The sequence below is a fragment of the Balearica regulorum genome, chromosome 19 (genome assembly GCF_011004875.1).
Source record: "Balearica regulorum gibbericeps isolate bBalReg1 chromosome 19, bBalReg1.pri, whole genome shotgun sequence".
NCBI classification, from domain to species: Eukaryota; Metazoa; Chordata; class Aves; order Gruiformes; family Gruidae; genus Balearica; species Balearica regulorum.
In genome coordinates this window covers 1,020,641-1,029,874 of record NC_046202.1, presented here as the reverse complement: position 1 = coordinate 1,029,874, position 9,234 = coordinate 1,020,641, and the positions used below count along the sequence as shown (strand labels likewise).

At 50.1% G+C, this 9,234-nt stretch overlaps 1 protein-coding gene across 1 annotated transcript in view; it reads right to left on the bottom strand.

Moving 5' to 3' along the window:
- Positions 1-2,444: 2,444 nt before the first annotated feature.
- MNT (MAX network transcriptional repressor) overlaps positions 2,445-9,234 on the bottom strand; it is a 44,187-nt gene continuing 37,397 nt past the window's right edge. The window contains exons 5-6 of the mRNA XM_075771117.1: positions 5,501-5,693; positions 2,445-3,908 (exon numbers count right to left, since the gene is read on the bottom strand). Of these exons, the coding sequence (XP_075627232.1) occupies positions 3,193-3,908; positions 5,501-5,693 (909 nt within the window). The 3' untranslated portion in view covers positions 2,445-3,192. The remainder of the gene's footprint in view (positions 3,909-5,500; positions 5,694-9,234) is intronic.

Below are 9,234 nucleotides of genomic sequence, written 5' to 3'. Positions count from 1 at the left end.
AACAGAAAAACCCCAAAGAAGCGTTTCTGGTAGCCACGGAAAAGGCAGATGAGAACGGGGGGACCCAAGACGGTCGGACCAGCTTAGGGGCCGGCCGAGCGGGACAAGCTGCTCTTCAAGCGGAGGCTGACGCCGATGAAGGGGTTCAGACACATCGGCACTGCAGAACGCCAAGGGGGAGAGAAAAACTGGCAAAGATGTGGGACTTGTACGTGAGCAGGGTAGTGACACCGCTACCTTCAAACCACGAGGGAGGCAAGGACAAGGAGGTCAGGAGCGTCACCTGTCCATGCAGTAAAGGCCATTAAATAATCCGCCCACTTGCCTGTATCAAGTAAAATGGGAGCTCTTCTCTCCATCCCGTCCACTTTCCAGCGTGGGAAACATGGAGCGGCTGCACGCCTGGGTCACAGGTACCAGCATCTGTCCCGGGACAAGGAGCCCACGGCGCTAAGGTGGGAGCAGAGTTTTCAATGCACAAAGCAAGCCGCCATGCAAAACCGCACGTAAGAAGAGCAGGACCACCCCGCGCAGGCTGATCCCGCAGCTCCTGCCAACGTGGCACACGGGGAATGATATCGGGGTGCGGGGGGCTCTCGGCCAACGCTCGTGTGCTGAGCCCCGCTTCCCCATCCAGGCTGTTTCTCCTTCAATAATCCCAGCCACTCCTGACTAGAAATGAGGCTTCCTGCCTCCGTTTTATTTTATGAGTTGGAACAGCAAAGAAAGGCAGAAAGATGCTTTCTCCCCCTCCTAACGCCGCTAAGGAAGGCAAAGCTATGCGGTTCCTCCCAAGAAGGGAGATGGCCCTGTAGCAAATAGTCAGTTTTCAAAAGTTTCTGATGAGGAGCAACTGTCCTGGTATCTAACGCTGATCTCTGAAATACTGGCACACAAAACACAACATCCTTGGGAAAGCCCCCGCGTGTACACGGAGACGATAAAGCCCTGGCGATTCCGCTTCCCCCACAGTGCTAACGGTGCACTAGAAGTGAGAACAATCATCTGTTTAAATGTGGTTTAAGGAAAAGGAATCCTTAAAGATTTGTCTGGTCTGCTGTAGAAACGGTGCTAGCAACACAGGCAAGAGCTTCCTGGACTCAAGGATGCAAGAAAAAATAAAAAATAATTTTAAAAAGTGTTAACTATGGAGCAACCCAGGGCTTTATAGACAGATTTAATGCAATCCTCAGCCATGTCTGCTCAGAAGGCACAATCACGCTTCATCTCCGTTTGCAGTAGTTACTCCTGCCTCCAGCGCAGTTTCAACCACAGCATGGACGGTATGGAACCGGCAAGTTGTCTTCATTAAACCTCTGCCACTGTTTACAGCAGTCCACAACCAGGCAAAAGGCCCGTTGGAGTCAACGGGCATTTTGGGCAGACTACGAACCACATTTTCCTTGCGGAAGATCTCGACCCAAATCCAGGCGTAGCCAGCCAGCACAGGAGCTGCAACCACTCCGCCCCACCTCGCCGCCTCCTCTCCCGGGTGCCGCTCCGAGCGCACCCAGCACGGACCGTCCGCACACCCCGCCAAGGAAAGCGTCCGCTGGCCACAGCAGGAATTTCACCTGCGTTAAGGACTGCGGCGTGTTTGTTTTCAAAAAGAGAGGAAGACGGAAAAGAGATCATTAACAGCAGTACTACACGCAAAGCGGTGCAAGGACCAGACAATTCAGTCAGCAATGAAACACGTCCTAAGCGACCTCCCAGGCAGGCTGGCAGGCGCCCGCAGAGCCAAACCACGTCCCTCCTCTCGTGACTCCGTGGGAGTTTGCCAGACTTCACCGAAAGCTGACCTAACCGCCGGAAAGGATGGAACAAGAGGGTCCCTTAGGATGAGGGGTTGTTCTTTGGTGCACGCCTCGCTGTGGTCTGCAAGACACGAGTTATACATGCTGATCTCCTGGAGCATACCGTTATCCCGTACAAGACTAGCTACTTTTTCCCCCCGAAGAAAAAAACAAGAGATGTCAAAATTGCTTGCACTTTGGAAGATACCACATGCACATTTATCCCTTTCTATCCACTGACTCCCACACTAAACCGAGGTCAGTTCAGGAACAAACTAACAAAGAAAATTAACCCATGCAGCAAATCTACTCAATTTCTGTTGGTCGTCTTGTCCCAGGTTCCACTCTATCAGGCCAAATAAACATATTGCAAGTTGCCAGCACAAAGTATCTGCCTCTGCAAAACAAAAACGAACCCGAGAAACCTGGGGGCTTGGGACTGGCAGGAGGAATCCTGAAAGGGGGAGCGCCATGCACAGAGATCTGCAAAATCAATTATTGCATCAGCAAAACCAAGCCAAAACAAAAAACAAACTCCCCAAAAAACCATCCAAACAAAACATTGTCAACCATTAAAATAATAAAAAACATTAGTTTTTTGACATAGCTATAAAAATCAAGTCATTTATAAAACTGCAACAAATGAAGTCCGGTTGTGTATTCTTTTTCCTTTTATTAGACAGGACAGAGAATCTCCTTAAAATGCCATAACAAGTCACAGTGATTTTAGATGGTTTTTTGAAATGTAATATATTGACGGGAAATACCTTTAACATGGTTTAACTTTTTTTTTTTTTTGTCACTGTATATGTACCCTGGTCCACCAAACCATCTATCTTAAAGTTTCTTGTTTAGAGAGGACACTCTGTCTTCTTCCTCCAAAAATGAATTTTGTCTAATAATCCTGCAAAATAATCAACCTTACAAAAGGCCTTCTTCAAATGTTATATTTATATATATATGTATATACATATATATACACACACATACACACATATATATAAATATAGACTTCTATGATTTTTTTTCCCATTCTACGCAATGTCTCAATAAAGAGATCAGCAATTTTTATTCTACAAAGAAGCAACACATAAAAGGGGAAAATTAAAGTCTTAAGAACATCATATCCATATTTCACTGATTACACATAAAAGGAAAAAAAATCACCATGAACAACTGTCTTTGAAGTTTTCTCAGATTAGCAAAAGTCAAGTGCAGAGAGGCCCCGTCTCTCGCTGCCAGCGGCAGGTTGGTTACTGGGCGGCTGAGGACAGCCCAGCCCGGCGTCCTGCCACTCGGCGCTTCTGCACTTCCCTCCCGTGGAGTCGGACGTGGTTGGAATGTATGGAGTTTAGGAAAGGTTCCCAACAAAGACCTCGCCGTTGGACGATCCCCTCTAGGCCAGCTTCAGTGTGCTCACTGGGAATGATGGCATGGTTACCATAGTCACCGGATTTAGGACTGTTTGCCCAACTAACTGCGGGTGATGGACAACTTGGGTTCCTACAGCAGGCTTGGCCATCACCGCTTGCTGGCCAAGGTTTGTGGTTCCGTTCACTTGCTGGTGCGAGATCGTGTGAGCGATATGGCTCACCACGGGCTGGCTGACGGCCACGGGCTGGGGGTAGATGGGCAGCTGCTGGCCGAGGTGAGCCATGTGGTTGATGGTGGCTGGGTGCACAGTGATGTGGCCGATAGGCTGAGCAGCAGTGGTAAGTTGCACAGGGCTGGACGTGGAAGGTGCAATGTGAGCAATGTGCTTGGTCTGTGGACCCTGAATCACGTGGTTGACAGTCTGAATGACCGAAGCGTGGGTAGTGGCGGTGTGGGCAATAACAGTCGATTGCACGGTCGAAGCCGCCACGATGTGAGTCTGTGCAGGGACGATCGCCTGCGGCTGGACCAGTGCTTGTGTCTGGATGGGAGGCTGTGCGTGGGCTGGGGTTTGTTTCTGCTGGATGGAGAGGTGCTGAGGCAGAACCGCCGGGTGGTGGGAAGCAGCGTTTGAAGGGACGGCTTTCAGGAGCTCTGGGTGCTGGCGCTGGGTTAGTTTTGGTAATGAGTTCACTGGCCTGTCATCTTCCATGTCTTCATCCATGTTGTCTTCACCCTCTGGAAAAAATGAAAGGAAGAAACTCCCATAAAAAAGAAAGCAGAGCACGAACTGGATTAACCAGCCTCCCTAAAGGGCAGCACAGGCGGCAGAGACAACAGCAGGAGGAGTCACTGAGCTACGGGCAGGCGGCACGGCATGCTCCACTGAGCCCCCGTGGGGCAGCACACGCCTCTCCTCCCTGCTGGTGGGCCGAGGACCTGGAGCCAAGCAGGCATGACTAGCTCGAAGCCCCGGCTAGAGAGGGGTGCTCACAGCAGGCTGAGGTCCCGCTCAGCAGGCAAGGGAAGCAACGTCAGCAGAGGCAGGCGGAGAGCACCTGGGCTGAACTCCGTCTGGGCTGAAGAGGGCTCCTCCTGGGAAGAGGAACAGGGTTTCCTTTCCTGTCCAGTTGTTCCACTGATCGGTACCACCCCTTCTGCTCCCAGAGCGGGAAGGAAACAGCCATGGACAAACATGGCAGTGGGTTCCTTGTCCGGGTCTGGAAAACTGACTCTCGTCCAGCCCAGGAACTAATGCAGCAATGCAGGAACATGCTGACCCTGTGGAGATGAGGAAGACGAGCAGGGCACCTTGCACTGCCTGCGCTAAAGCCAGCCATGCAGTAGAGATTAAAAATCTCAGAAGATACAGAAGCAGCAGGAAAACCAGGGAAGACACTTCCCTTTTGCAAGCTCTGTGGTTAGTAGTAGCTTGAAGCGATCATTCTCCGCAGAGGCCGGCTGGAGAGGTGAATGGCTGACACTCCTATTGACAAAGCACTCCTACTGCCAACTTCCAGCAGCCTACGTGTGGAGCCTGCGAGCGCGTTCAAAGGTGATGAGCCCCGTACAAGCCTCAATGAACCAGGAAGCTCAGGTTTTCCCTTCCTGGAACCCGCTGTATCGTCTGCCTGGAGTGCCAAGAGCAAATGCTGTCACGATTTGAAGGAACTGCTGCAAATGCTTATGGACTGCTAGAGCCTCCCCACCTCTGGGTAGCAAAGCACTGTACATCCACGGACTGCCTATTCTTCCTGCTGCAGATCACCGGTAGGGAGAAAAGCATGCACTCTCCTATCTCACAAAAACTTCTTACTGGGAACAGCACATCAGATACTCCTTAGTATCATTTCATCTTCACTGCGGCTCCTTTTCACACAATGTGAAGGCTCATTAAGTTGTTCAAATGCTCTGGCGATCCTTCCTGTACCGATTCCTTCTTCTCTACGTGGCTGAACACCCTCCTCCCACATCCACGACAAATACACCAGGATGCTCATACACCACTCAGTTCTAACAAGCAGGGATGCACAGTTGTGCCAGAGGAAAACTAAGTTTTGAATGCAGGGATCTCCACGTGAGGTATCAGCAGACTGAATGTGCAAACCTGCGCTCTGCATCTACCTAATGTTGATGCACAGTTTTCAGTTTACGCAAGCGGCAGTGTATTATTAAGCCAACAATAATGATTACAAACCACTTGAAAACTTTCTGAATGCAAAGAAACATTGAGGGTGCTAAATGAAGATCCCCACCATCACTATGTGACTGTGTCAGTGGTGTACAGTCATTGACAAGTGACTGACAAAAAGAAAAATAATTATGGGTACCTGATGCTGTCGAGGTAGATGCCTGGTCATCCTCTGGCTGAACTGTCTGTCGAATAATTCTGTCAATCTCCAAGATGTCCATCCACTGGCTCAACTCGTTCTTCAATTCTGCCAGTCGCTGCTGGGTAGCAATCTTCTCTCTTGCCAGCCGCTCCATCTCATGTTCATATTCTTTTTCCTTCCTTTTTAAAGTCTAAAGACAGAGGGACAAAAAAGAAATATAAGGAGAACAAAGACAAGTATAATCTACACTAACCTGGTCACTCCCAGGTACATAGCTTGGGTTTTTTATTACCAGTCATGTTGGTATAAAACGTGTTCAGATATAGTTACACCTTTCAAATTCAGGCAGAAAGGGAAAGGACAAGAGCTGGCCATAAAGGGTTACTTTGGCCAACTGCCTTCTGAGGGACAAGTGATGAGCCTCCAAAACTGAAATGCTTAACCATGTCAGGTGTGAATCCCTTCCACTCCAGGGGTAAGCTTAAAGCCCAGAACTCCTCAGGAAAAGCTGTAAAGAAGTATTTCTGGCACTCTAAAAACAGAAAGTGAAATCTTCTTCCTGCATTCTCCCTCTTTCACTCTAGCCTCCCCAACAGAACTAAAAAATTCAGAACCAAGAGCACTGAGCTATGACTATGACTCACATCTGTAATGTGGATGCCAAACCCAGCACAGCACTTCCACCCTGCTGACTTCCCCAGCTACACACAGGACACCAATGGTACGTGTGTGCAAACACGGGCAAGAAAGAACCTCCGTAAGGACACCCACAAATGACTCGTGGATTAAGAGCACTCGTGGACCCTGAAGCAGACTGTCCGGGGTCCGAGGGATTTGTGGGAGGTGCAGCAACATAAAGCAGGACTCCTCTCTCCTGACTGAGGCCAAGGGAGCTCCTTGTTGCACTTCCACATCAGTTTAGAGCGACAGGGGTCAGAACTCAGTTCCCACCGGCAGCCTCCCTTCACCTGCCTTATGAAATATTTGAAGAGGATTAGGGCTTATCGCAGACTCGTGGGAAGGTGCGAAGGAAGGGAAATGGGCGCAGTTCCCTCCGGTCGCCAGGCGAGCGGACACGAGACCACGGTCAGTTAGCCACTTGGAGAGCGGGGCTACGCAGTTTTTACTACAGACGTCTGTTCCCAAACATCCCTAAGGAAAGGACGCATCTAGACGGAGAGCAGTGCTCCCGCTCAGCAACAGACCGCTGGCCCGTGGCTTGAGAAGGGTGGGAACAACCCCACAGCTCGCACGAGGACAGAAACCCTGCTCTTACGCGGGAAGATAAAACCACAGGCATGTTGAAGTACTTCAAAGACAAGGTGCATAGGAAGAGATAGTATCTTTTACTAACCCAACTGACAGTAGTTGGGGAAAAAAGACAAGCTTTGGGTACACAAGCTCTACACCTACACGCTCTGGTGTGTAACCAGCACATGAATGATGGAGAGAGAGGGAACTTTTACACGGTCCGAAGAAGAGAAAAAGCGCAAGTACTAATTAGCTTCTGAGCAACACACACCACACCAAGAGCTCCTGAACTAGGTGAGATGGCTAAGAGCCGACAATACAGGGGAAATCCTGAAGTCAAATGCGAAGGAACAGTATACATTCTCCTCTTCTGCTAATGCCCACCCAGCGCTGTAAATCTGATACGATCACAGGCAGGGGAGGGAAGAGATGCTGCGTCAGTCAGTGCAGTACACAAAAATGCCAAGCCCAGTACTATTAATGGAAATATAAACCACACAGATCTGATGGGGATCAATTATTGAGCAGTGCAGCAGAAAAACAATAGCTGATCTTCACAAAAGCTACTAATTTATGAGATTATAAGCCAGTAGTGTAGCACTGAATAGTAACGGGACGGAGAATCTGTTCCCCAGCCCAGGTCAGCACTTACCATAAGCATAAAAGAGACAAAGTAAGTGAAATCTGCAAAGCCCTGTATAGCCAGTCCATTTTCTAAAGTTAAGTTTCACCACTGGGAATCTAAATCACATACACACTTCTGAAAATACCAGCTATACAGACCTCCACAGAGCCTGCACGGATGCTCTTTTTCACTCGCTGCTGGCAAGCACTGCATTTAAAAGCAAACCTTAGACTTGGCAGAGGATCAGACTCATGATCTTCGGAATATGTACTCTCTGTTTCTCTCTCAAGTTCTCCAGGACAACTGCAATCAGAACCTGACCTCATGCATTTCAATGGTTCTGCTGGTTTTTTATCTCAAAAGTTAGACAGGAATAACTTTAAAGTCTGTTCAGCCAGGCCTTTAATTCAGCCTAAGCCAACACAACGACTAGAGTAGCTCCTGCCTTCTTATAGAAAAGTAAAATGGAAAAAAAGGTACCTTTGTCCTGATAATAACAAAAAAGGAAGTATTTTTAAAATGGCCAAACAATGAGTATTAGCAGGGCACAATCATTCCAGATGTGTAAATGGAGACAGCTCCTCTCAACGAGGCTTATGCTGTGCCCCCCGGCACAGCTGGCTCTGCTCAGCTAAAAGCCTCTCCAAACAGAGTTTTCAGGCCAAGGGGGACAGGCAGCAGACATGCCAACTCCTCAATGCCAAGGGTTCATACTGGGAAAGCCCAGCAGACCAGTAGCCTACAGCAGTGAGAGGAGGTACTGGGAGAGCAGGGTGTCCGCAGCAGGAAAGGTCTGTCGGTACAGGAGGGACGGGGACTGCGGGACCCCCAGCTCTGCGCCAGTGCTGACTTCTAGCCCGGAGACGGCGTTTAGATCTGTACGTGGCTGAAGCCAAAATCCATACGCTAGTTTTAACGTCTGTTATCCTACTGAGTGCGGCCAACACATTTTGCCTGCCCCAGAAAACACAGTAATGCTGCATGTGTGCTTTGATTTCCTTGCAGCCGAAGGGGTGTGGGTGGGACACGGAGGGCAAAGCCAAGGCGATGAGGAAGGTGCACGCTCCTGTGCTCAGCTTTAAATATGCCAGAAGAGAACTTGTCTGAATGTCTTCCCCTTCACTCTCTAATAAGGAAAGAAACAAGTAGGAGAAGCCTGCGACTAAAATCACTACCTACAGACACGAGCCCGGCCCCTCTCTGCAGCGTTTCTCTCCAAGCACGTTCTCCATGCAGTTACTCACAGGGCACGATAACGAAAGGACAGAACACAGCAACACGGCTTTCCAGGAAGAGTAAGCAAGAAATCCACGCAGCCTCAGCACCCGTATAGCGCACAGCACAAGCATACTCAAGCAGATCTGGCTTCCTTCCCGGCAGCGAGACTCCCAGCACCAGGGGAAAGCATGACTATCAGGTATGGGCTGGGCGGCTGGTAATTAGTCACAAACTTTTAATTACTGAAAAAAGGCAGGCGAGCACCAGGACAAGTCTCCTGGCAAGAGCTCTGTTCCTCTCCGGGTGCTCCACTCCAGCTCAGGCTGGGGACGTGGCGCTGCCCCAAGCCGGGTGCCACAGGCTCTGCCTCCCTCTGCGCTGCCAGCGGCCCCGGCCCTCCCCATGCTGGGAACGGGAACTGACGGGGTGCCAGCTCCAGGCAGCCACTCGCCACAACTGCACACTCCTCCCAGGGCTCCTGCAACGGCCCCCCCGGCCGGAGTGCTCGCGCAGGCTGGGTGCTCTCCAGGGGAAGCTGCCGGGGAGGCTGGAGGAGCAGATGGGCTGGAGTCGCTGCTGGCACCACTGATCTTTCACAAACTATTCTAGGATTCAGTTCAGGGTGGCTCACTTGGTA